Source organism: Sturnira hondurensis, unplaced genomic scaffold, assembly GCF_014824575.4.
Source record: "Sturnira hondurensis isolate 20B ecotype Veracruz unplaced genomic scaffold, ASM1482457v3 Scaffold0019433, whole genome shotgun sequence".
Lineage (NCBI taxonomy): Eukaryota > Metazoa > Chordata > Mammalia > Chiroptera > Phyllostomidae > Sturnira > Sturnira hondurensis.
In genome coordinates, this window is record NW_028092064.1 from 440,461 (window position 1) to 466,430 (window position 25,970).

At 59.1% G+C, this 25,970-nt stretch overlaps 1 protein-coding gene across 10 annotated transcripts in view; it reads left to right on the plus strand.

Annotated features, from left to right (window-relative positions):
- DGKZ (diacylglycerol kinase zeta) overlaps positions 1-25,970 on the plus strand; it is a 41,341-nt gene that overhangs the window by 12,635 nt on the left and 2,736 nt on the right. For 4 of the 10 annotated variants that reach the window (XM_037027996.1, XM_037027998.1, XM_037028001.1 and 1 more), the window contains exons 2-25: positions 16,850-16,958; positions 17,275-17,370; positions 17,671-17,748; positions 18,889-18,945; positions 19,359-19,427; positions 20,199-20,270; positions 20,386-20,502; positions 20,603-20,674; positions 20,813-20,908; positions 21,201-21,283; positions 21,384-21,444; positions 21,530-21,643; positions 21,735-21,875; positions 22,424-22,502; positions 22,699-22,754; positions 22,895-22,957; positions 23,060-23,133; positions 23,225-23,336; positions 23,636-23,835; positions 24,024-24,124; positions 24,224-24,303; positions 24,385-24,454; positions 24,596-24,636; positions 25,149-25,288. In XM_037027996.1, coding sequence (XP_036883891.1) covers positions 16,850-16,958; positions 17,275-17,370; positions 17,671-17,748; positions 18,889-18,945; positions 19,359-19,427; positions 20,199-20,270; positions 20,386-20,502; positions 20,603-20,674; positions 20,813-20,908; positions 21,201-21,283; positions 21,384-21,444; positions 21,530-21,643; positions 21,735-21,875; positions 22,424-22,502; positions 22,699-22,754; positions 22,895-22,957; positions 23,060-23,133; positions 23,225-23,336; positions 23,636-23,835; positions 24,024-24,124; positions 24,224-24,303; positions 24,385-24,454; positions 24,596-24,636; positions 25,149-25,288 — 2,181 coding nt within the window. Of the gene's footprint in view, positions 1-11,282; positions 11,599-15,769; positions 16,504-16,849; positions 16,959-17,274; positions 17,371-17,670; positions 17,749-18,888; positions 18,946-19,358; positions 19,428-20,198; positions 20,271-20,385; positions 20,503-20,602; positions 20,675-20,812; positions 20,909-21,200; positions 21,284-21,383; positions 21,445-21,529; positions 21,644-21,734; positions 21,876-22,423; positions 22,503-22,698; positions 22,755-22,894; positions 22,958-23,059; positions 23,134-23,224; positions 23,337-23,635; positions 23,836-24,023; positions 24,125-24,223; positions 24,304-24,384; positions 24,455-24,595; positions 24,637-25,148; positions 25,289-25,970 lie in introns of those variants that run through there. The other 6 variants (XM_037027995.1, XM_037027991.1, XM_037027997.1 and 3 more) reach the window with 4 other exon arrangements.

Genomic DNA, 25,970 nt, shown 5'->3' on the forward strand with positions numbered 1-25,970 from the left:
GCCTGTTCTCCTGTACTCGTAATTAGCGGGGAGACCCCACCCTCTATCTCTGCTAGGTATAGGGACCTCTTCCCCTACCTTTCAGTCCTTCCTTTCTGGAAAAGGGATGGGGTGGGCTGCAGTCTGCACTCTGTGCTGACTGTTCAAGCTCCATCTTGCCCCCTCCCCCAGCACACCAAATGTCACCATCTTGTGCCAGAAACAGGGCTTTGACCAAGACCCTGGTGAGGAACTGGGGGAGGGTGTGGAAAGATTGAGTGCAGGCGGTTGGTGTCATGTGTGCCGAATTGGCTGGGAGCCGCTTCCTGCTGGTGCAGCCCTTGTGTAAGGTGAGGGAAGGTGGAGCCCCATGAGTACCCCACCTGGCTCACTGGACTTTCTCCTGACTGCCCCCTGCCCTCCAGTGGCTGAGGAGCTTGTGGCCAATCAGCTAAGGACCCCGAAGCCAACTCATACTGGACTCTGACCGCTTGGAGTCTGCCCAGGGCCTCCTGCTCACTTTTTTTAGTTGCCCCAGCTTCTTGGCATTTGGCCCCCCTGAGCTTTACCCTGTCTCTTCCCAGGATAGACTTTACCACCACTAACATGTGCATTCTTCTCTTGTTCTGGTTGGCATCCCTGTAGCACTGACCTATGCCCTCCGCTGGCCTCACCCTAGCCAGAGCCCTGCTCTTTGTACCTGCATTGTGTTGCCAAGCACACCCACAGGCCTGGAGCCTCACACTGGCAGATGGAGCTCTGTGTGCTCTTGTGAAGCCATGGGGACTTCAATGTCATATGAAATGGGGACAGGAGCAGAGCTTCCACTACCTCTTGTTTTGTCACCCAAAGCGCTGCAAGATGGAGCGAGCAGTTTACACCCAGCCCTGCAGGATGTAGCCTCCAGTGTTCACGGGCTTCAGAGTGGGAGGGAGGGGCTCTGCTGGAGGCTTCCTGTCCCTGCCCACAGGGCACCAAGTCTTAGGCTTTTCCGACCCAGGCTGTCCCCCTTCTGAAGGGCACAGGTTTGCGGAGGTAGGGACCTCAGGCACATTCAGGAGAAAGAACAAGAAGCAAGAAAAACCAACAAATATTTTTACATTATTCTCTAAAATAAGCAGGATAGGTGTTATTTCTCCATTTTTATAGATGAGAAAAACATGCTCAAAAAACGTTAAGTCATTTTCCCAGGGTCACATAGAAAAGAGGCAGAGATAGAGTTTGAACTCTAGTCTGATTCCAAAACCCGCACCCCTTTTTCTATATCAGGTTCTCAAACAGCGTCACAATGACCTGGGGCCATGTAGGAAATTCAAATCCCTAGGTCTTACCCTTGGCATGTGTGACTGGAGGTGGGATGTGGAGGGTTTCTTTACAGCTTCCCAAGTGTTTTTGATGAGCTACCAAGTTTGCAAACCACAGTATTTCATCACTCTGGGGCTGCTAAGTGATCCAGTAGGATGTTTGATGAGAAGAAGGCCTGAAGCACCTCCAGAAGCGCGTAGGCAGTGCCTCCTGTGTGGGAGCCCTGTGCTGGGGCAGTGGGGTCTTCAGAAATGAATACACCCGGAAAACCCATTGGAGTCAGGGAGCGGGCAGTGGAGGAAAAGAGTTTTCCCTGACAGGCCTGGGAGCTCGGAGAATCACATGCCCACCCGGGCTGACCTCCTCCCTTGGCTTGGGTTGGCGGGGGAGGGGCAGCAAGGACAAGCATTTGGAACAGTGTGGGTGACCTGGGCACCGCCTCTTTAATACTGTTTAGTTAGTCCTGCCACCTTTCCTGGTTGTCAGTCTTGGGCAAAAGTCCCCAGTGCCCCAGCTGAAACCACCCCTTCATCTTTTCCCCAGGCTCTGTGCTCATTCTTAACCTGCTCTTGCTTCCCGTTGGGTGTCCACCTTCTGCCTTTCCCCCATCCTGCTCCCCTCCCCTCCCCTCCCCTCCCATATACACGTCAAACCTCGGGGCAGAGGGGCCTGATGAGTGAGTAGACGGTGGCTAGAAGGAAGCCTCAAGGACAACACACCTTGGTAGTGGCTACGGAATCAGGGTTGAGAGGCCTGCATCAGACCCCAGCTCAGTGGGGGAGTTCTCTGTATGACCAATTCACACTCTCTGCTCTCAGCTTGGGAGGGGGAGCAGTGGTGGTACCTGGGTGGCACAGTGTCTGCTTTTCTGGTCTAGTCCAGTAGAACAGTCTCTGAACGGCCTCTTTGCCATCTTTCTCAAGAGGCTTTTCCTTAAAGTCCACCTCAGCCCCTCACAACTGGCTTCACCTTCTTGAAACCTAGGGAAAAGCTTGCCCTTTCCCCTTCTTGAGCCCAGTAAGACACAAAGCTGAGTCACGATTCTCCCCAGCTCCATCCCGCCTCTCCTGTCCTTGCTGGGAACCACCGGCCCCCTCCCGGAAGGGGGGGTATGGGCCCTGCCCTAGTCCTAGAGCATCTGGCTTTTCCTCCATGCTTACCTTTCACATTGTGTTGGCCTAAGGGGTGGTCAGTCAGCAGAGGAGGCATGTTGACTCCGTCCCCTCCTTGTCCTCCAGAGCCCACTGGAGGGAAGACATACTTATCCTTTGACCTGGTCCTGGCAGCCTGATCCTGGGCAGGTCACACAGCTTGTGGATGAGCTGGTTTTGCACCCCAGGGGCATCAGAACTTCCATGGCCCTTTAAACGCCTAGACATAGGCGCCTCAGCCTGCAGAGTCCCTGGGAGCCGGCTCACTGGCTCTCCCACCCCTGCCCTTCGTTAGTGCTCAAAGTCACCCATTCCCCGAGGGCAGGAAATGCACCTGCGGAACGAGTTTGAAACAATAGGTCCCATTTAGAGGTGATGCCACATGGCCCCAAGTGAGCATGGTCCCTGAGTCCAGACAGGCAGAGGGTGCCCGCCGGGCAGCCTGAGCAGGGGCAGCCCTAGGTCAGGGTGGTGTTGCAATGTCTGAGAGGGGATGCCTCACGCGCAGAGATGAGAATATCTATTCATGGCGCCGGCATGTCTGGAGCAAAAGGAGCCTCTTTGAGTGGTTTGTCTTGCTCAGGCTTATACTGGGAGTGGCCCAGGTGACCAAGGAAGGCAGGTGCAAGACTGGGAGTCCCTGGGTTCCCACCAGTTTGGGAAGAAAAATGGGCCTCTGGCTGAGCTGTGCATCAGTTCACCTCACTCAGCCTGCTCCCTGTGCAGTGTCGTGCACCAATGTGGAGCTGGCCAAGGTCGGGACTAGGTAGGGTAGGACTGTCACAGTCTTCCCTCTGCTGCCACACATCCGCCAGAGTCTCTGACTTACGGGTCCAGGAGGAGGTGGGCAACTCTTATCATTTTCTCTCTGTGCCATGCTCCAAAAGGTCAGCTCTCAGGACACGAAGTTGCCCAGGACTCTCAAGTTGGCAAAAGAGAGCGCAAGAGTGGGTGTCTTCCCAGGCAAGGCCGAGGAAGGACTGAGTGACCCTAGTCAGAGAAAGCCTAGGCCCTGGGCAGCTGGAGGTGGGGAGTAGAAAGGAACAGGCCTGCCTGCCTCGGTTTCCTGGAGCCCTCTCCAGGATTCACCAGCCACCACCCAAGCAGAAGAAGAGGTGAGTGGGCCTGCCTGCCCAGAGGCTTGGCTTGTGCTGGTTCCTAGTTGAAGCAGAGGTCCCCCCCTCACAAATGCAAGAGAGTTTCGAGGTCCAGAAGCTGAGGGGGGACTTGCCTTGCAGTATCCCATAGCAACACAAGGGGGCAACAGCCACCATTGTGGGGACGGCAGGGAAGGAGAGATCCTCCTTCCTGCTGTGGAAAGACTGTGGGTGGACCTACAGACACCTCCTACTTGTGAGTTACCTGATACTCTGGCTACCAGGGTGGAGCCAATCAGAATGTAGCAGAAGGCAGGTCGAGCTGAGCTTCCATGTCACCTGGCTCAGCTCCTCCTCCTCCCTGAAGATTGAGTCCCAGTGAGATGGCCTTGACTGGGCCAAGGTCTCTCAGCTGGCTAGGTCTATCCGGGACTCCAGTACCAGTCCCCTGACTCCAGGGCTAAGTCAGTTTGTGTCACATCACAGGACCTCAAAGCCTTTCCTGCTTTCTGAGAAATCCCCTGGCACGTTTCAGCCTGCCCTCCACAGCTCCTCCTGGAGGCTGCTCTGCTACCTGGGCAGTTCCTAAGCCAGCATGGGAGGCCACAGTGTGGCTAAGAAGGGAACCGCTCTGCCTGCATCCAGGCTCACCAGCACCCCTTGTTCCTGGGTGGGATGAGTGGGGTGCATGCCGGAGTGGTACCAAGCACTCGTTTTTTGCTCCCCTGGATTGCTTCCTCTGTGGCTCTCAGCACGGGGCCTGGATGGCAGTTTCAACTAGGGAAAGGGTAGGCCAGTTCAGTGACCAGTGGCTCTCATTCTGCCATCGCTCCTTTCTGCCTCCTTCCTCAGCTGCGACTCCAGAGACAAGGTTAGGTGGTACAGAGCAGGTTTGAGTGAGACCAAGGGCTCTGAGGCCCAGGGAGAGGAGGGGGAGGCAGAGACAGGCACTCCCACCCCCCTCCATGCACCCCTGCATCCAGGTGAGTGATGTGCCAGCGCATCTTTCTTCCGCAAATAACAGTTGTCAGAAGTTTTGAAATCCGGTTTCATGTAATCCTCACAACAACCTTATAGTCAGTTGTTTTTATTCCCATTTTACAGAGGAGAAACCGAGGTTCGGAGAGGTTAGGAGTGTGGCCCAGAAACGCACAGCTCTCCCTGGAGCCCAGACCCAGGGCCATTTTCAAGGCGCCGGGCTGCACTGCTCGCTAGCACTCTTTTCTTCCTCTTTTAAAATTTCCTACCCCAAGGTGGTGGGGCCTGGCAAAGGGTGTGAGGGCCCATGAGACTGAGTGAGAGAATTTTGTCTCGTGTGGGAGTGGAGTAAGACCCATGCAGTGATCTGCTTCTGGATTCTGAGGGAGAGCTTTCACCGGGATCCTGACCTCTGGGGGAGCAAGGCTAGGCTGGGGGAGACCCTCGAGTAGGAAGACTAGCTGTCATGTGGCTCCCTGGCTGGATCTGGAGTGGAGGGGCAAGTCTGTGGCTTTTTCTTTTGCTTTCAAAGTGCAGGGAGTGGAAGACCAAAGGGATGTGTTTCAAGGAGCCCCTGAGATCACCCTGGGGTCAGTAGGTGGCCTGCAGCCTGGGGAGAGGTGCTCAGGAAGGGAGCACAGGGCATGGGCCTTGTCTGCACCCAGCACCTCGCAGCAATAGGTCTGAAAAGAGAGCGTGGGCCCCAGAGCCCTCCCCCTCCGCTTTCAGCTGCCTCCTCCCCTTCGCTCCTGGCAGAGCGCCAGTCAGAGCTCCCACCTAAAGGCCCTTCCTCTGCCCGGGCTGAGCCCAATCGCAGCACATGCCAAAATAGCTGTCTGGGAGCCTGGGCCTGCGCCGCCCACGCCCCAGCATCTCCTGGGTTAACAGCTTGCCTGTCTCTCCGCCCCCCTTCCCCAGCTTGCTGACATTTCACTGAGGTGGGGGCGGTTGTGAAAGGGGGCAAGCTGGTTCCTGCTCTCCAGCCCACACAGACACCCCACTGATACAACCTGCCACCCACTCACCCTTCTCTGGAAGGCATCCTTTAGGGGGAGACCTTCCTTCCTGTCCCACGACATGGGGTTTCTACGAAGTGTGAGGAACACACTCGGTTCTGTGCCGTCTGTGGGAGACCCGTGTCAACTTCAGAGAGCTGTCGTTCCCCCAGATGTCTTTCTAAACATTATTTTTAAATGTTTTCTAAAGCAGTAAGTATTTTGCAATTAGAAAAGTATACAGAGTACCAACTGGTGTGGCTCAGTGGGTTGGGCATCATCCCATGGACCAAAAGGTCGCTGGTTCGATTCCCTGCCAGGGCACATGCCTGGGTTGCAGGCCAGGTCCCCTGTTGAGGGTGTGCGAGAGGCCACTCATAAATGTTTCTTTCACACAATGATATTTCTCTGCCTTTCTTTCTCCCTCCCTTTCCTTTTCTCTAAAAATAAATTAATAAAATCCTTTTAAAAAATCCCAGAGTAATGTCACACCGCTAGTTAGCTCACTCAGATCTTAACCACTACGTCCTGTTTGCCTTAGATAGGGCTGGAGGCCCCGTGCCCCGCCTCCTGCCCCTGCCCCCACCCCAGCAGGAGACCACAGGCCTGATCCTTGTGTGCGTTTGCATTCCCATGCTGTTCTAAAATTCTTCCCTACATAGGTACGCGTCCACAGCAATATATAGTTCTGTTTTGCATGGTTTTCCACTAGATTTATATGCACTTGTACTGAACATATTCTGAGTTTAGATTTTCCCATTGTTTTGGACACAACCATCTTGAAACATGAGCTCCAGCGAACCCACTTTAACTGCCATATACTCCTTTTTGTAAGTGCACAGCTTACAAAAAGTTTTATCCGCCCGGTATCCTTGTCAGTGGGCATCCAGGTTGTTGGCTGTTGTGTTGCCCTTCCAAGCAGTCCTTCGGAAACTGTCTGGCACACGTCTGCTTGTGCGCTCTCCCCACCAGTGGGTACTTACGGGATGGTGTGTCTTCCGCTTAGATAGTTTGCCAAACTGCACTCCAAAGTGGTGATCCTAAGTTTTAGGCCTCTGGAGTTCATTTCTTTCTTTAAAGTTTTGGTAAACTGAGGAATTGGTGACCAGGAACAAACACTTTCTCTTTCAAGCTTGCAACACTCCCATGAGGCAGACATGGCAGGTGAGGAAATTGAGGCTCAGGTGGGGTGAGGGACTGGGCTTGAGGTCGTACACCTGATCAGAGGCAGAGCCCCTCTGGGCCTGTGAGTCCAAATCCTTAGAAAAGACCACTCCGAGGGATTTTAGGCACAGTTTCTGCCTCAGAGCCAGCGGGAAAACCCCTATGTGGGGTACATGGAAGCCTGGGAACAGGGGCGGTCCCCAGGGGCTGACAGCTGATTGTGAGAACATCTTCTAGAGGATGGAGGAGGGAGCAATGTGATCAGAAGGTTTGGGAGGGTGGTTAAATTTTGAATGAGGGGTTGGGGGAGGGATGCTGCTCCTGGCAGATGGGGAATGGGAGCCTGTGGCAGACAGAGGAGAAGGCAACAGGAGAGTCTGGTCACAAGAGAAGAGCAAGGTGGGGGCCAGCAGAGGGCTTGTCACACTCCCATCGGGGGGTTGGGATACTGGGCGGGTGGGGAGACCCCATCAGGGGTTGATTTCAGCGTGTGCCTCTGGGACACAAGCGCTCACAGCAGCTTGCCCATCCGGTGCTGGCAAGAAGGCCTCAGGACCCAGCTGGCCGGCTGCTGGGTCACTGTGCTGGTCTGAAGCCCTTTGCTCTCAGCTTGGTCCGTGAGGCTCAGCTGGGACCATTCACTTTTCCCTCCATTCACTCCTCAAACCACTTCCAGCTCTTCTGGACTCTGGGGATGCAATTACAAGCAATACAAGTCCCAGGGGCTCACAGTCTGGTTGGGGATACAAACGTGTAAACCGGCGCTGACGGCCTGGAATAACCAAGAGAGGGCCTGAGCGTGGGAGCAGCTAACCCTTTGGGAAAGGTGGCTGGGGAGAACTTTCCAGCAGAGCTGATGTCTAAGCCAACTTTGAAAAGATGAGAGGAAATAGATGAAGGCGAGTTCACTAAGCAGAAGAGGGGACTGCGTTCCTGGTGGAGAAACTACTGGGTGCCGAGTGGACAGGCATGAGGAGACCCCCCGGCTTTGTTTGACAGGCGCATGCAGAGGCGGAGAGTGGGGGCGAGAGTGCAGGCCTGGAGCAGACTCCCCGGTGGGGGCCCCAGCTCTGCCCCTTACTAGCAGTGCGACTGCAGGCTGGTTATTTTATTTTTTTATGCCTCAGTTTCCCCATCTGTAAAACAAGGAAAAGAATATTTTTTCTGAAATTGAGTTAATGTTTGTGAAACTTTCAGAACAGTGTCTGGCACCGAGGGAGTTATTCTCTATTTGTCAGCTAAAAGGCAGAAACGTATGAAAGGGAGGTGGGAGGAGGGCTGAGAGACCTAGCGACCGCCAGACCCAAGTCTTTGCATTGCCGTCACTGACAGGAGGCCCAGCCCCAGGCGCGTGGGTGCTGCAGAGTGAGTTCTGGGAGCAGTGGGAGGGCGGCTGGGAGCGGAGGCCCTGGTGCAGGGTCCCTGCACCTGTGGTGTCTCTGGGCCACCCCAGAAGAAGAGTTGTCTTGGGCCACACGTTAAATACATTGCAACACATAATCACAAAGAAATCTCATCATGTTTTAAATAAATTGACGATTTTGTGTTGGGCCGGTTTGTAGGCATCCTGGGCCACAGGCAGCCTAACTGAAGCATCAGGTATTTGCTCCGCAAACATTTCTCTAGGACCTGCTGGGAGCCTGGCCTTCCTAGGGACTCAGCACGTGAAGGGGAGACTGTCTCAGCAAGGAGCTCAGCGCTAAGGGCCCTCACCCAGCTCCAAGCATTTGAGGCAACCCCTCCTTTCCCCTCCTTGCCTGCCACCCTCACCCCGTGACTTCATGTCACGAAATCCTCCTGTCCAGGTTTCATGCGGAAAGCCACAGAGAACATGGAGTGGCAATGTCATTCGGCCCAAAAGGGGCCTCACCTGTCACTCTTCAAATCCTTGGGAGAGGAGAGGAAGGTGGTGGTTAGAACCAAGGCTGTTGCTGTCTCCTGTACCCAACGGAGAGAAGTGGTCTGGTCCAGCCAGGCAGGTTCTTGTGGTCAGCCCTTGGGTGCGGTACCCAGGGTGGAGGAAGTCCTCCTCTTCCCTTATGGCTTTGGCCCCTCCTCAGCGGAATTCCCTGTTCCTTCCTCCCGAGCTGACCGGTGGTAAACACCGGACTCACCGCCAGGCACTGGGCTGGCGTACCTGATGCAGCGGTCTTGTCCCTGGCCTCTGAGGAGATTGTGGTCTGGTGGGCGGGAAGGATGAGGCATATGGATTTGGAAGACTCGGGACTTCCAGGAGTCCAGGGGTAGAGGAGCAAATGGCTAGTGTGAAGTTATCAGTGGGAGGGATGTATTCTCGGCTGGGGCAGCTGTGAGCGGGTGGGACTTGGGTGTGAGATGGGGAAGGAGGCCAGTGTTCCAGGCAGGAGGTAGGCCATGTGCCGGGACACAGCAGTGAGCACAGGCACAGCCGGGTGGGGGTGCAGAGAACAGGTTGGCTTGGTGAGAACCAAGGGTTCATGTCCAAGGGTAGGAGGCTGAGTTAGCGCCATACCGCAGAAGTCGAATTTGCCCAACTGGAGGATTTGGAACGTATACTGTCGGGGGGCTGGAGAAGAGGAGAGCTGGACCCTTTAGGGGTTGGTGAAGTCAAAACAACCAGTTTTCCTAATGATACGTTTAGATCTGCCTTGGCTTGTGCCCTTTTCACTGTGTTAGCGTCCGTGCCGATGGTGCGGAAGCGGTGGTGGTGAACTTCTGGAGCCTCGGCGCAGATCAGGGCAGCGTAAACTAGTAGCCGTTGTTTCCTTCACACACACTCGCGATGACAAGAAAAGATGCAGTAAAAAGTATTGATTTTATACAGATCCTGAGTACGTGTCTTTTAAAATATTTTGTGTGAACAAATAAGTGGGAGATGTGCAAGAGGCACTCCAAACTACTCTGTCTGTCTTGAGAAGCGCTTGGGTGAGCCGTGCCGGCCCCTTTTCGAAGGAACACCATTTTAACGCGCAAGAGCACCTGGCAGACAAAACCCCTCCGAGTTGGGTCTTTGGGGCGTTTCCTCAAAATGAATGAAGTGAGCTTGTCACTTCAAAAACAGTATCAGTATTTGTTGTTACTGATAAAAAGTGAGCTTCTGAGTGAAAATGAGATTTTGGAAACCTTGTATCCACTATCTGGACGGCTGCCAGCCAGCTTCCCAAGACTTAAAGTCTCCTAATGAGATCAGTGGTGATTGTTAGCAGGTATGATCTTTTTTTATGATGTATAATGAAATGTATCAACCTTTGGAAGATCTTCATAACTGAGTAAAGCAGTATTTTCCAGTGACTGAGGTTGATGTTACAAGACTCAAAATGCAAGACAGAGCAGTGAGGAGCTCATGGGTTTCGGATCCCACATAGCCACTAACCTTTAAGAAACCGCCGCTTGTCGTATTTTTATGTGGTAGTGGAGGATATCCATAACTGCTTGAAAAGGCTGTGAAAATAACCCTTCCTTTTCTAACTCAGTCAGTGTGAGGCAGAATTTCTTCATATACTTCAACCGACACAGCGCATTGTAACGTTAATCACAGAGGCGGAGGTGAGGGTCCAGCTGCTTCTACTGAGGCAGACGTTTGAAGAGGTTTGTGAAAATTAAAGCATGCCAGCCTTCTCACTGCTGTTTTTGTTTTAGAAAATATAGTTTACTTTTCATAAAAGTATGTTGTTTACATTAACGTATAATAGGCTTATTGGTTTTAAACAAATTAATGCACGTTTTAAACAGTTCTCAGTTTGCATTTCCAACATAGTAAATATTCATAGCTGTAACCCGGATAAACAAAACCTTTTGGGGACCTTCAGCGACTTTCAGGAGTGTTACAGGGGTCCAGGAGGTATGCTGCCACCCCGCACCCCAGGGAGCCCAGAGTGGAAGGGGCAGTGGCCTTCCGGGCAGCAGGGGTGTGCCGTGGGCCGGGCTCTCCTGGACACGAGCCAAGGCAGCGCTGACAGGCCCTCTCGTCGGGCTCGGAGCCCCGGGCCAGGGAGTCCCAGCTCAGCCACTAGCCTCAGGGGCTGTCGGTTTCGCTGGGACAGAAAGGCGGCCCTTGCCGGGGAGCTGCCAGCCTCCTGTCTGGTAACACTTGTCAGAAAGGGCTTTGTAGGTTGTGAGCCTCTCAACGTACACTGTTTGTGGTGGAATTTTTTTCTGGGGCCAGGACACGGCTATCTCACTTTCCTCAGACCCCCAAATTCTGTCCAGTGGGTGTGAGAGGGCGTTAGGTGGCCAGCGGAGGAGCCTGCCTGACCCCTCTCTCCCCAGACCTTCCCTACACCCCACCCCTGAGCCGAGGCAGGGGCTGCGGGGTAACTGGTGAAGGGGAGACTGTCACTCTGCCTAGCNTACACTGTTTGTGGTGGAATTTTTTTCTGGGGCCAGGGCACGACTATCTCACTTTCCTCAGACCCCCAAATTCTGTCCAGTGGGTGTGAGAGGGCGTTAGGTGGCCAGCGGAGGAGCCTGCCTGACCCCTCTCTCCCCAGACCTTCCCTACACCCCACCCCTGAGCCGAGGCAGGGGCTGCGTGGTAACTGGTGAAGGGGAGACTGTCACTCTGCCTAGCTCTGGGGACTTTGGGAAGAGAATCCAGTAGGCAAGGCTGTGTGTGTGTGTGTGCATGTGTGCCCCTCCATCTGCCCATCTGCCCACCCGCCCTGGCTCCTGCTCGCTGCAGGGCCTGGAGCCGCCGCTGGGAGAGGAAGTGCAGTCAGTTACCAATTGGGTTATTTTCATAACGACTGTCTGTCTCAGGCTGGGGGGAGGAGAGTGGCGAGGGGGAGGGTGCAGCGGAGCAGCCACAGCGGCTGGCTCTCCAAACTAGGACTTGCTCAGCCGGAGGCTGGCAGCCTGGAGCTGGAGCCAGAGCCAGGGCTCGCCTGCCCTCAGGGACCCCAGCCCCACTCGCTCGCCCACCTCCTGCCTGCTGCCCTGCCTTCTGATCAGGTCAAAGGGGGCTTCCCCAACCCTTCCTTGCCTTCTGCTTCCTCCCTCCTGCCTGTGTTTGGGTGGGTCTGGGGAGGGGGGTCAGGGTGGGCCCAGGCACCACCATCCCGAGAAAGGCTCCTGAAGTGGACGGAAAGGAAAGGTGTAAGGGGCTGCCTCCTTCACCCTACAGGCCCACTGCTCCCTGCTGTGCACCTTTGGTTTTGTTTTGTTTTCTCTTTGGCAGGATCCCCTGAGTGAGTAGAGGTGAGGAAGTTGGGACCCTACCTCACCAGCCCCCAGGCAGGCCTCCCTTCTAGCTGTTCCCACCTGGGAGCCAGAGGGGGCTGCAGGGAGTGGGCCCCTGCCCGCAGCGTGGAGTGGTCACTGTGGCTGAGCCCCACGTGGGATTTGTGCCGGCACCTCTGGAGGCAGGGAGTCCCGGGGGGCCAGGCCTGGTGCCCCGGGGCAGCAGATGCCCCTCGTAGCATGAGCAGACACCCAGGTGGCTCTGGCTGTCGGGCTCTGTTCCTCATGTGGTAGGTGGTGGCCACCCTGGGTCCTCCTGCTTCCTTTTCTGGGCTCCCACCCCCGCCACGGGCAGAGACAAACTCCAGGAGGTGGCAGGACCCCCATTCCTGACGTCCGCTGTGGGTGTGGGCTCTGCCCTGGCCCTGCTCCCGTCAGGTGTTGCGTCGTCAGGTGCTCTGCGCCGTCATCTGGTCAGAATGTCCCTTTTATCAACCTTCTGGGCTCCATGGTGTCCTCCTGTTTTGCAGATGAGAACATGGAGACTCAGAAGGTTGGCTGATGAGCCCAGGAAAGCAATGACAGACAGGGTTTCGAAGCCTTCGGGCTTTCCCACTTGAGGCAGCCTGGGCCCCAGGCCAAGAGCCCCGGCCACTCGCTCCCTGCTGGCTGTGGTGGCAGCGCTTGGGTGCATGGCCACACACCACCACACACGGCTCTCCCACGGTGTTCTGTGTCCTTCTCAGGCCCCCGACAGCCAGCAGGAGGTTGATGGGTCCGTGAGGCTTTTCCCATCCTGTCTCCTCTGGCTGTGACAGGCTTCCCCCAGGCCCCCCCACTGGGAGGCTGAGGAGCAGCTGGTGGCTCTGCTGTGGGTGTCAGAACCCCGTGAGGTCCCCTTTGGTGTGTGGAAGTGACGGTGTGAGGTGAGAAGCAGCTTGGGCTCAGAGCTGTGCTGCGCAGTGAGGCTGCAGGTCCAGGCAGGGACGAAGCGGGGACAGGCCTGAGGCCAGGCCAGACTTCTGACCAGACCCAAGAGAAGCCTCAGCAGAGTTAGGAAGTCAGGAGTCAGGCAGTTGCTGACCAGAGGACAGAGTTTCTATGGAGACCAGAGGAACAGGAAGCGTGGCCTCTGAGGGGGAGGGGGCATTGGGAACATAGAAGCTTGGGCGCCCAGCAGGAGAGCTTGTCATAAAATGGCAAATCAGCCAGGCTAGCAGCCTCCTTGGACGAATAAGGAAACCGAGGCCTGTGAGCAGTCAGCTTTGCACATGGCCTCAGCCCCAGCCTGGCCACCTTGCTCCCCACTTGGAATGACCATGCTCTCCAGTAGCTGAGGAGACTCCTGGACAGATGTGGACTCGGGGCTGCCCGGCAGCGTGTGGGCCAGGGCGCTGAGAGAGCTGCCCCCATGTCGTGAGCCGGGGTGTGCTGGGCGACCTCTTCTTGCCGGCCCCCCGCTGTCAGTGTGAGTCTGGGGCAGGGCTGGCCGGCCCTTAGCACTGCCCAAGCGCCTGCAGCACCTCCCCCCACCCCCACTGACTGTGGCCTTTTGTCTTCTGGGTGACATTAGCATCAGGCGGTGTGTCCGGGTGACTAATCTGCAGGCTGTGCAGCTGTCGCGGAACGGCCTGACCAGACTAGGAGGGAAAGCTGACACCGGGAGCAGTGCTGGCAGGCCAGTGCCGCCGCAGCAGCGGGTCGCTGGGCCTTCGCGGCTCTCTTCCCCAGTGCAGGGCAGACCTCGAGTCAAGCGGGCGGGGGCTCGGGTCCCAGTCCTGCTGCTGACCAGCTGTGTGACCTTGGGCATATTACTGCGCCCCCTCAAGCCTCAGTTTTGCCATCGTTCGAGTGGAGCCCATGGTCCTGCCTGCCTCACAGGCTCATGGTAGGGTCAGCAGGACAGCAGGTGCTCAGCCCAGGGCCTGTCTCGTGGTAGGTGTTCAGGAATTGGGGCTGTCCTGGTTCTATAGCCCTTCCCTGTCCCGTTCCACCTTAGTCCTGGCCTCAGAACCCACGAGGAAAGACCCTGCTGCTGCCACCCCCTGGGTGCAGGCTTTACTATCCGGGAGACCAGCTCCCACCCTGGCCGCTCACTGGCCAGCCGTGGGCCGTGGGCTGTGGGCAGGTCACTTCTGCGAGCCTCTGATTCCCCTCAGGAGCACGGCAGGAACCAGTGCCTGTTCTTTAGGGCCGCTTTGGTTCATGAAGCGGTACGCGTGTTCACGAGTGCTCAGCACTGTGCCTGACACACAGGGCACTCAGTCAGTGCTCCCAGGACGCTGCTGATTTGAGGAGGCAGCCAGGAGCTCTCCCCCACAGCGCTTACCTCCTGCCCTCTCCCGCCATCGGCAGGGGCTGGGATGGGAACAGGCAGAGAGCTGGAGCCCCAAACACCGCTCCCCCAGGCAAGGCTGCCTGCACTGCCCACTGACCACAAGAGCTCAGAGACTTGGGCCCAGCGCACCTCCCCTTTGGAACCCCTGTCCCCATTCAGGGCTCCGGCCTGCCACAGCCTGTCCCCACGCAGTAGCAGGTGCAAGGCTGAGTGGGTGGTGAGCAGGCACTAGATGTGCAGCCTGGCCTGACCTCTCAAGCCCCTCACTTTCCACTGTGTGTCAGGGCACTCCCCACGACGTCTGACTTCTGTCAGCCCCAGGCAGATGTCTCACAGCCCTGACTCAGACCTCCCTGTGGCTGCCAGGGCCCAGGAGGGCACCCAGTAGAGGGACACAAGCATCCGTGGGCACTTGGGAGGTCTTGCCCTGCTGAAGCAACCCCTGGCCTCGTGCCATTCCCCCAGGGTTGGAGAGACAAGTGGCTTGTGAAGAAGGGGCAGTGGGAACAGGTGAGCTGATGAAGGAAGTGGAACACTCGGCCAGGACAGGGTGGGGAGGGTGGTCGCCAAGGGTCCCGCCTCCGTGCAGGTGGCCCAGGACAGCTCGGTGTCTGGAATGGAGAGCTGGGGCTCCTAGCGCTGGCCCCCAGGATGAGGTGCGGTTCACCGGCGCCCTGAGGAGCAGAGCCGGAAGGGTTCTCAGGCGTCACCCAACACCTTTGTACACGGGGTGTTCGCAGCACTGCACCTCTGAGTGAGACAGAGCGGCCTGGCGCCAGAACAGCCCTGACCAGCAGCCCCACAAAGGCCAATGTGCATGCAGACCCAGAACCCAGACAGCTCACTCTTGACGATACAAAGCCACAACTGCAACAGGATGGCCTTTGTCCCTGCAGCTGCCTTTCCAGTTCACTGAGGGCCTCCTCTGCCCCAGGGCTGTCACCCCTGAGGCTGACGGCTGACCCTCTCCACTGGTAAATGCCACTCCCAGCCTGACACCAAGACCAGGCAGGGCTGAGTCAGGGCATCTCACCAGGACTGTGTTCCTGTTCAGAGGGCCTTGTTTTGTCATCATGCTTGGTTTGTGCCATGTCCGGGGGCGGGGGTCACCTAAACCTAACTCGCCCCTTGTTCCTGGCAAAACAAAAACCTGACGAGAAGGAAAGTCTGCCCTCCACCCATCAGTCTATCTGGGGGGCAGTATGTTGGTTCCGAACTGGAACCCCAAATTCTACACTTGCAGCTTCCTTTTTCTTCTCTCTTATCAGTTTCAGGCCAGAGTCGAAGTCCTTTAGGCCAGGACCTGGTGGATTATGGTGCCTGGACCAGGGGTGCAGGGTTGCATAGCTAGAAGCCCCTCCTACCACTACTCCTGGGGTAGCCCAGAGGTGGAGCTGTGTAGAGCACAGGGCTCCCAGTAGTGGGCAATGGTGGCTCCCCTGAGGGTTCTCTGATGCCTCAAACCCCCTGTTTATTGAGACAGAAGCCACTGTCACCCCTCTTCCAAGGAGCCCAAACCCCCAGAGGCCACGACTTGGCTCCTGGGCACAGGACGGGCCATGGCCCAGCCCAACTCCTGATGCTCCTGGTCTCTGTGCCCAACAGGCACCCAGCTGCCCCTGCATGGAGACCTTTTTTAAGAGACACTTCCAGCGGATGGCGCCAGGCCTCGGAGAGGGGCAGCGGAGGCCCAGTGGCATGGGGCTGCCTACGGGCAAGGCACGGCGCCGCTCCCCCGCTGGGCAGGCCTCCTCCTCGCTAGCACAGCGTCGCCGCTCCAGTGCACAGCTCCAGGGCTGCCTCCTGGGCTGTGCGATGCAGGCCCGGGGCACCGGCCACCGACGCCGCTCCAGCACCACACCTCCCACTCGCAACCCCCGCTTCGTCGTGGGTGAGGTGCCCACCCCTCAGCCTGCCACTGTTGGGGCTCAGCTTCTGGGTGCACCTCTGCTGTTGGCTGGGCTTGTGGGTGTGAATGAGGTGGAGGAAGGGGAGGAGGGGGTCCAGGAGGAGGATGTGACAGTTGCAGCATTGAGTACCACCCAGCAAGGCACCAAGACACCAGGGCCACCCCGACACCGGGGCGCCCGGCCCCTGCTGCCAGTGCCCTATTGCCTGCGAGGGCGCCAAGCCTCCTCCCACCTGCTCCCTGCTGACGTGGTATATGACTGCGCCCTCTGGGGCCTGCATGGTTACTATCGCCGGCTCAGCCAGCAGCGACCCTCAGGCACCACGGCCAGCCCCGGGACGCCCGCCCGAATGTGCCCACTCTCCCGCAGGCGCCAGGTAGCCCTGCGGCGCAAGTCGGCCGGACAGCAGGCCTGGAGCGCCCTGCTCGCGTAGGTATAGCTGTGGCTAGTAGGGCCAGTGGTGCGGCCTCCGGGAGGGCCAGTGTGGAGCAAGGGCCTCAGGGCCCTGCCTGGCCTGTGGGCAGCCTGCTTTGGAACAGCGCACCCCCGAAGTGCTGTGAGGAAGGCTGAGTCTCCTGCAGGAATCCAAGAATCCTCTCAGAGTCTTAGGCTGCTGGGGCGGTGAGGGGTGGGGGGTCATCCTCTACTCTCCCCATTGCTGCCCCTGTCTTGGCCTTAGGTGAGGTCACAGTGAGGGCAGAGGTCCCAGGTTGGGGAGGGTAGGAAGCAGAGAGGCCAAGCACTCAGCTGGCCTCAGCGGTCTCCTTTTCTATAGGAAAGCCATCACCAAGTCAGGCCTCCAGCACCTGGCGCCCCCTCCTCCTGCTCACGGGGCCCCGTGCAGCGAGCCAGAGCGGCAGATCCGGAGCACTGTGGACTGGAGTGTGAGTGGCGGGTGCCAGGAGGGGCAGAGGGGCGCCAGTGCCCTCCCGGGCTCTGGGCCGAAAGAGCAGTCGGGAGTGGAGGTGCTGTGGACAGCCGAGAGGAGCCATGGGCCAGTGGGGCCAGGGCACACCCCCTGGGGTGGCCACTTTTGGGCCAAGTGGTGGAGAGCAGGGACAGCACGGAGAACAGGATGGAGCAAAGTAGATCAAGGCTGGAGCAGGTTTCTCTTGGGGGAGAGGGTCGGGGGCCAGGGCAGGGGCTGACTGGTGAGCTGGGTGGCAGGTATGCACTGAGCACGCTTATCCCACGGTCTAGGAGTCGGCGACATATGGGGAGCACATCTGGTTTGAGACCAACGTTTCCGGGGACTTCTGCTATGTTGGGGAGCAGTACTGTGTAGCTAAGATGCTGGTGAGTGAGCTGTGTGCAGCACGCTGCCCCCTGGTGGTGGAGCCAGATCTAGACGCCTGTAGACCAACCCCTGCTAGCTTGACAGCTGCAGCCCGTCCAGCCCAAGGTGGGAACAGGGCTCCCACCTGAGTGCCTTTGCTGTGGGCCACCTGAGGATGGTGAGAGGAGTCAATAGTGGGGGTTCCTGGTACACATGGAGGGCAGATGTGCTGGGGCAGATGCGAGGATTCCTCTGCCGCCCTTGGAGCAGCACCCTGGCTGGAGTTACCTGGTGTCTCAGGGACCCTCTCTTTCCGACAGCAGAAGTCAGTGCCCCGGAGGAAGTGTGCAGCCTGCAAGATCGTGGTGCACACCCCCTGCATTGAGCAGCTGGAGAAGGTCAGTGTGGTGCTCAGCCTCTCCTGCCCCTCCCCTTTGGGTGCCGAAGCCCTGTCAGAGCACATGCGTGTGTCTGCACACAGCACAGACGCATTGCCTGCGGGGCCCAGCGTGCGCCGTGGTGAAGAGCCAAGCACCATCGTGCTACAAAGCTCACATTCAAGTCCTGGCTTCCCTGCTTTATTAGCTGCTGTGTCCTCGCTGCCTGGAGTGGGGCCCATGGACTGTCACTCCACAGGATGACTTCATAAACAGTGGCCATGACACCACTTTTTCCATATCCAGCCCAGCACTTAGAAGGGGCCATTGCCTGGCTGAAGCTGCATAACTCAGCTGCAGCTGGCTCAGTCCCAAAATCTGGCTCTGTCCCCTACACACTGCTGCTGTAGAGACCTCTTCCCAAAGCTCATCATCCACAGTGTGTCTGCAGCTGGGGGCGTGGCTGGACCCTGCGCCCCTATAAGGAGGCACCCCTCTGGGGAGGGTCCTGGCAGAGGGTGGGAGGGCTGCCGCAGCCTACCTGGGCGCCCCAGGCAGCAGAAACCAGAGCAGCTCACTGGAAAGCGGGGCTAGGAATCAACAAGGGGACATGGGCCCCTGACTTGTAGAGTGAAGCTGCTCTGTGACTTTGCTAAAGGTGAAGCAGGGACAGCTAGAAAAAGAAACAAAGACAGCCCCAGGCATTATAGACCGTCACCATCCCTGAAAGTCATGGGTTCCACCATGGGTTCACACCAGGGTTCCACAGATTAGCCAAAAGTCTCCAGGGACAGTCAGCTGAAGTCTGTAGGCAAGGACTGGGGTGCCTGCAGGCGCCCAGTTTAGGAAGGCTGGAGGTCAAGGGGTAATATAGGAGGGAACCATGGTGCCATTTGGTGGGGCAGCTGGGCAGGAAGCTCCCAGGCTCTCCCTGTGCCACCATACTGGGCAGGGAAAGGACAGCTCCCTCCGGGCTGGTGGAGAGGCGTCAGGATGCGTGTGGACGTCTGGAGCACCTCACGTTCTGAGGGCCCCTGCATGCAGGGGCTGTTCCTACCTTGTGAGGGTGACTCTGAGTGACCCTTTCCTGCGGGGGATGGCCACGTGCCTGACCCTGAAGGGAGGTGCTGACAGTTGGATGGTCACTGTCATCTTTCACAGATAAATTTCCGCTGTAAACCATCCTTCCGTGAATCAGGGTCCAGGAATGTCCGTGAGGTAAGTGCCCAAGGTATCTTTGGGGCAAGGAGACCCCAGCTTTCCTGAGTGGACATCTCTGAGTGTCTCCCGAGAGCAGAGGGCTCAGCTCTTCCTGGTTGCTTCAGGGCTCAGGGCAGTGCCAGGGATGCGGCTCCAAGAAGGACTTAGAGGGGAGAGTCTGGCCGGCCTGCCTGCAGAGGGGGTGGGGGTCTGGGGCCACCTGCTCTCACGTGCCTCTGTCCCTCCTCTGAGCCTTAACCCTGCCCTGGCCTGCGGGAGGAAGTTTCCAGCCCCTCGTCTGATGCACAGGAGCTTCCTGCAGCCTCCGTTCCTCACCACTGATACATTGAGGGGTGCAGGCTGCGCTCAGGGCTTATTGCCCCCAGCCCTCACTCACTCACTCCAATGACACTTCTCTCCTCCCTCTCCAGCCAACCTTTGTGCGGCACCACTGGGTGCACAGGCGACGCCAGGATGGCAAGTGTCGGCACTGCGGGAAGGTGAGAGGCCCTGTGCAGGGAAGGCAGCGGCCTGCTGCCCGTTGAGTCTGGGCGCCCTGGCCCCGGGGCCCCAGGCTGTGGGCCTGTGTGGGCCATCCAGCACTGTGTCCCTAAAGGACAGAGTCCCAGAGCTTGCCCTCGACCAGGTTGCAGTGCACAGTTAGCCCAGTCTCCAGGCCGAGCAGGGAGGGCAGGCCCTTCCAGTGCAGGGTGTGTGGGCTTCTGGGAGCTCAGGGGTGAGCCCTTGGAGGCACCTGTGGACTTAGTCTTAGTTCAGCCGCTGTTTGGTGAGTGGTCTTCCCAAGCACTGGCCGCTGTGACTTTGTTCACTTACTCATTTACTTCTTGTCTGTCTCCCTCAGTGAGTGTAGATTCTGAATGGTCTAGGACATTTGTCCCCCTTTGCACCATTGACTGTCAGTGCCCAGCACAGCGTCTGGCACATAGTGGGCCCTCAATAAACGTGGCATGCACGAGGGAGTGACCAGGGGCCTAGCTGCAGCCAAGGTCAGCAGGGAGGGGCTCTGAGGCAGGCAGGCAGTAGCCGTGGCCCCTCCAGCTGGCTCGAACACACACTCACCACTCTACAGTTAACTTCAGAGGGAATGGTCCCTGGCTCTGCCTCCTTGCTTTCAGGGCTTATTTACAGTTTTCTTAATTTTTAAAAATGTGCTCCATTTCCCTGGGTGGAGGGAGGTTGATCACAGGGGAGGGGCAGTGCCCCTGTTCTGGGCCCGGCTCCTGGTGCCCCAACCACCCTGTCCACCTTAGGGCTTCCAGCAGAAGTTCACCTTCCACAGCAAGGAGATTGTGGCCATCAGCTGCTCCTGGTGCAAGCAAGCTGTGAGTGGTGCCTGCCCAGCCCCCATGGGCTGCCCCCACGTTGCACTGGGCAGGGTCCTGGGGTCCCAGGGTCCAGCTGTCCAGCTTAGCCGCCACCCCCCACCCACCCCCGCAGTACCACAGCAAGGTGTCCTGCTTCATGCTGCAGCGGATTGAGGAGCCGTGCTCCCTGGGCGTCCACGCAGCCGTGGTCATCCCGCCCACCTGGATCCTCCGGGCCCGCAGGCCCCAGGTGAGTACAGCCCGAATGCTCAATACCCCCACACACTTGGGGTCTGCCAGCCACCCCAGCTCCCCCCGCCTTGTCACCCATGCCCCTGCTTTCCTTGCAGAACACCCTCAAAGCAAGCAAGAAGAAAAAGAGAGCATCCTTCAAGAGGAAATCCAGCAAGAAAGGTCCTGAGGTTAGACCTGGGGCCAAGCCCACCACGAGGGCTGACCCAGAAGGGGCATGTGTAGGCTGCCAGGAGGGGCAGTGCCGAGCGTGGGGGTAGGGTCCCCCAGGGCAGGAAGGAGCCTCACGGCTCTTCTCTGCCTCCAAGGAGGGCCGCTGGAAACCCTTCATCATCAGGCCCACCCCGTCCCCCCTCATGAAGCCCCTGCTGGTGTTCGTGAACCCCAAGAGTGGGGGCAACCAGGTACACACAGCCTTCCTGCTTCATAGAGGGCCTGGGGGGAGGTTTGAGGTCAAGTTTCTCGCCCCTCTTCACCCTGGGACCCACAGGTATTCCCAGGTTCCATTTTAGGCTTCTGCCCCATCTCTCTCTCCCAGGAATCCTGAGAAAAACCTAGTCCTGCTCCACCCCTTTCCCCTCACTGGGCCTGGTTCCCACAGCCTTCTCCCTGAGCTTTTCCCTGAGCTTCTCCCCACATCAGCCTGCCACCCCTGACTGCCTCTCCCCTGGCCCTCTTGGCTCCTGGTCCCCACAGGGTGCAAAAATCATCCAGTCCTTTCTCTGGTATCTCAACCCCCGACAAGTCTTTGACCTCAGCCAGGGAGGGCCCAAGGAAGCGTAAGTATTGGCAAGGCTCTTTGGGGACAGTGGCGAGGGCTTGCCTGGTGCTCGGGATCCTACCCACATACCCTGACCTGTTCCTGTCCCCTGGGTCCAGGCTGGAGATGTACCGCAAAGTGCACAACCTGCGGATCCTGGCATGCGGGGGCGACGGCACGGTGAGTCCCCCTGCCTCTCCCAGGCCAGGGCCCAGGCCTGGGCCCAGCTGGCCTGACCTGGCTGCTTCTGCTCTGCCCACTCTAGGTCGGCTGGATCCTCTCTACCCTGGACCAGCTGCGCTTGAAACCACCACCACCTGTCGCCATCCTGCCCCTGGGCACTGGCAACGACTTGGCCCGTACCCTCAACTGGGGCGGGGTGAGAGCCCAGGGAGGTGGGGCCACAGGGGGCAGGCATGTGGAGGGGGAGGCCTGTCCCCAGGATAGACTGTTTCTGCTTCCTCCACCAGGGCTACACAGATGAGCCCGTGTCCAAGATCCTCTCCCACGTGGAGGAGGGGAACGTGGTACAGCTGGACCGCTGGGACCTCCGTGTGGAGCCCAACCCTGAGGCCGGGCCCGAGGAACGTGATGAGGGCGCCACCGACCGGGTGGGTTAGCCAGGACTGGGGCAGTGGGCACCAGGGGGACCTTTCCACACCTCGGTGTCTGGAACTACCAGGAGAGTTAGGCTGGGCCCCACTTTCCCACTTGCTTATTCTAGGACTTTGAGTGAGTTTCTTCATTTCCCCAAACTTCAGCTTCTTAATCTCTACAGTGAGAACGATGGTACTCACCTCACAAGCCCGTTGTTGTCCAGCCCCTTGGCAAATACTTCCTGGTGCCTGCCCCCTGCCAGGCTCCGTCTGAAGCGACAAGCAGGGCCAAATCCTGCCTGCAGAGCTCCTGGGAAGGGGGCACACAGGGAGGGGTGCGGAGGGAACGCCTGCAGGCTGCGGCACCCCTGTGCACAGGCACCTCGGGGAGGGGCAGCGGAGCCTGAGGAGGCAGGTGGGCTGGGAGGGCTGCTAGGTGGGTCTTGTGAGCTGTGGGAAAGGCCTCTGAAGATGCGGGCTGAGTGAGCATGCCACCCGTGGCCTGGAGCAGGGAGGCATCGCAGAGGCCCAACCCTCATGTTGGTCCCTTGACCTCATTCCAGCTGCCTCTGGACGTCTTCAACAATTACTTCAGCCTGGGCTTCGATGCCCACGTCACCCTGGAGTTTCATGAGTCTCGAGGTTGGCAGTCTCTTGCCCAGGGGACCTGGGAGGCTGGGGAGGAAGGGACCTAGGAGGGGCCCTGAGAGGGTTAGCCCTTACCCTCCTGCCCCCCAGGGGAAGGCATCCATTCCTAGCCCACCCTCCCTACCCAAGCCTGGAAAGCCCCAGTGGGACCAGAATGACTGACTGTCCCCCATATTTTGTCACCACCCAGAGGCCAACCCGGAGAAATTCAACAGCCGCTTTCGGAACAAGATGTTCTACGCCGGGGTAAGCCTGGGATCTGCCAGACCAGCAGCAGCCTCTTCCCGTGCCCCCTGCCCCCCGTGTTTACCAGGCCCCAGACCCCTGCCAGGCAGTGGTGAGGGAAGGTCCCAGTCACCAGATAATGACACATCCGCCTCCCACAGACAGCATTCTCCGACTTCCTGATGGGCAGCTCCAAGGACCTGGCCAAGCACATCCGAGTGGTGGTGAGCAGGCCCAGCTGTAGGCGGAGCGGGCAGGCCCAGCTGAGAGGGAGGCCGCCTCAGCTCCTCACGGCACCCCCACACCCTCCCTGTTCCTGCCTGCAGTGTGACGGAACCGACCTGACCCCCAAGATTCAGGACCTGAAGCCCCAGTGTGTCGTCTTCCTGAACATCCCCAGGTGAGGCGGGGGCTCTGGGTGGGCCCTGCGGTCCCCGCCCTGCACAACCACCCTCTGAAGCCCGTGGCGCTGCCCACCCCCCACCCCCCAGGTACTGCGCAGGCACCATGCCCTGGGGCCACCCTGGGGAGCACCACGACTTTGAGCCCCAGCGACACGACGATGGCTACCTCGAGGTCATTGGCTTCACCATGACATCCCTGGTGAGTGGGCCAGGCGGCGCCTGCCTGGAAGTCGGGCCCGGCTCTTTGCCCAGCCGTGCCCCTATAGTGCCTGGAAGCTCGGCTCCAGGATGGAAAGGGGGTGTCACCAAACCTCTGTTCTTTGACGAGGGGCTCTCTGTCTGTGGGGGCACTCTTCAAACCCCCGACTGGGGTCTCCCCCTCCCTCCCCTCTCCATGGGGGTCAGTCTCTGCATTCTGGCCAGAGCCCCCCTAGCAGGAGGAGAGCTTGGGGCCCCCCACACCGCCTGGTGCCTGACCTGAGCCCTCTATGCCCACAGGCAGCGCTGCAGGTGGGCGGCCACGGCGAGCGACTGACGCAGTGCCGCGAGGTGGTGCTCACCACGTCCAAGGCCATTCCAGTGCAGGTGGATGGCGAGCCCTGCAAGCTGACCGCCTCGCGCATCCGCATCGCCCTGCGCAACCAGGCCACCATGGTGCAGAAGGCCAAGCGGCGCAGCGCCACCACCCTGCACAGCGAGTATGCCTCCCACACAGCCGCCCCGCCCGCCGCAGGCCCACAGCCAGACGCTGCCCGCTCTGAGCTTTGGTTCCCCAACTGGAAAGGGGCAAACAGTTCCTCTGCCCCAGGGCACTTGGGAGGGGACACTCGGGGGGGCTCCTGGGTAGGGCCCTTGCCAAGCCCCTTCCTGCCGCCCTCGCCCTCAGCCAGCAGCCGGTGCCCGAGCAGCTGCGGGTGCAGGTGAGCAGGGTCAGCATGCATGACTACGAGGCCCTGCACTACGACAAGGAGCAGCTCAAGGAGGCCTGTGAGTGGCGTCTGGGGCTGGGGGGACGGGGGCGGGAGAGCCATCAAGTCCCCTGAGGGGCAGGGCAGGCCAGTGCTGACCGCTTGCTCCACTCTCCAGCCGTGCCACTGGGCACCGTAGTGGTCCCAGGAGACAGCGACCTCGAGCTCTGCCGCGCGCACATCGAGAGGCTGCAGCAGGTGAGGGGCAGAGGGAGGGCCTGCTGTCTCCTGGGCCAAGTTCCGTTCTTACCCAGACCTTGCCTTTGATTCTCTCAACAGGAGCCCGAAGGTGCTGGAGCCCAGTCCCCAACGTGCCAGAAACTGTCCCCCAAGTGGTGCTTCCTGGACGGTGAGTGGCCTGGAAGGGCCAGCTCCTGGCAGTCCCAAGCCCTGTCCTGCCTCCTCCCTGGGGTCCTGGGTTGGGGCAGCAGAAGCCCCGGGCCTGGACCAGGCCTCCCGGACCTGCAGCTAACCCAGCATCTCCCCACAGCCACCACTGCCAGCCGCTTCTACAGGATCGACCGGGCCCAGGTGAGCACTCCCAGTCCTGCTCCGTGACACCCAGCGTCCCCTCCACAGGCAGGCTTACCCGCGCTCATCCCTGTCCACGGATAGGGCATGGCCCTGCCCTCCAGACTGGAGTGCATGGGGCCAGTGCCCCTGAGAACAGGGGCTGGTGTGCCCGGGAAAGGCTTGCTGTCGGGGTGGGGGGTGGGGCCTCACAGCACAGGCGCCATCCAGAGAAACAGAGGAAGCAGCACTGCTGGCCAGGGGCCAGGCTGCCTGGGTGACAGTTCATCCACGGGAAGGGGCAGGCAGGCTGGAGGGCCCAGGACCCAGGGGGCCAGGTGGAGGGAAAGTGGACGGGCGAGGGAGGGGAAGCGGGGTGAGGGAGGGGAAGCGGGGCCGACAGGGCCACTCTCCTGGCTGCCTCTGTCAGCGTTCACACCCATAGCAGAGGCTTCTCCACGTCTGCCAGTGTGGTGGCCACCTCATCCCACCACTGCTGCCCTGACCCTCGTGCCTGGCCTCCCCACCCACAGGAGCACCTCAACTACGTGACTGAAATCGCACAGGACGAGATTTATATCCTGGACCCAGAGCTGCTGGGGGCATCAGCCCGGCCTGACCTCCCAACCCCCACTTCCCCTCTCCCCACCTCCCCCTGCTCACCCACACCCCGGTGAGTCCCCAGGCTCCTCTGGCCCAGCCTGAAGTCCCACCTATGGGACAGCTGCTCCCAGAGCCCTGCCTTCAGCCACAGCCACTTCCGTGGTGCCAGGCTCCCGCTCTGGCTGCTAGCCTTTGTGGTCCCACCCAGACCTGGCCTTCCCTTAACACCTGGCCACACCCCCGTTCAGGCCAAGTGCCCCCAGCCTCCAGCCCTACCCTCCCCAGGCTAGAACCTCTGCCTGTGCCCTGCGGCCCTTCGCTGCAGGTCACTCCACCGTACACAGCCCAAGCCTGTCCTCCCCTCTGTCACCACAGCCCAGCCCCATCACCTGTTTTTGGGGGCTTCCCATTTGCCTGCTCTGCACCTGTCCCGAGGCCTCTCTCCCCACATCTCCCCGTGCTTCACAGAGCTGACCCCCCGTTCACACCTCCACCTCAAGCCTTTTGCCCTCAAGAAGTCTGGGGAACCCCATCTGACACGGCTGTTCAAGTACACCACCCCGTCTCCTAGTCTTCACAGCACTTCCTACTCTCAAAATCTGTTATTTATTTGTTGACCTATTTGTGGTCCCAGCTAGAATGTGAGCTCCCTGAGAGCCAGCTTGTGTTTGCCACTGTACCCCCAGAGCCGGGAGCAGCCCTGACAGGCAGGGGGCACTCAATAAACCAATGAAAGAACAAAGGGTGCCCCT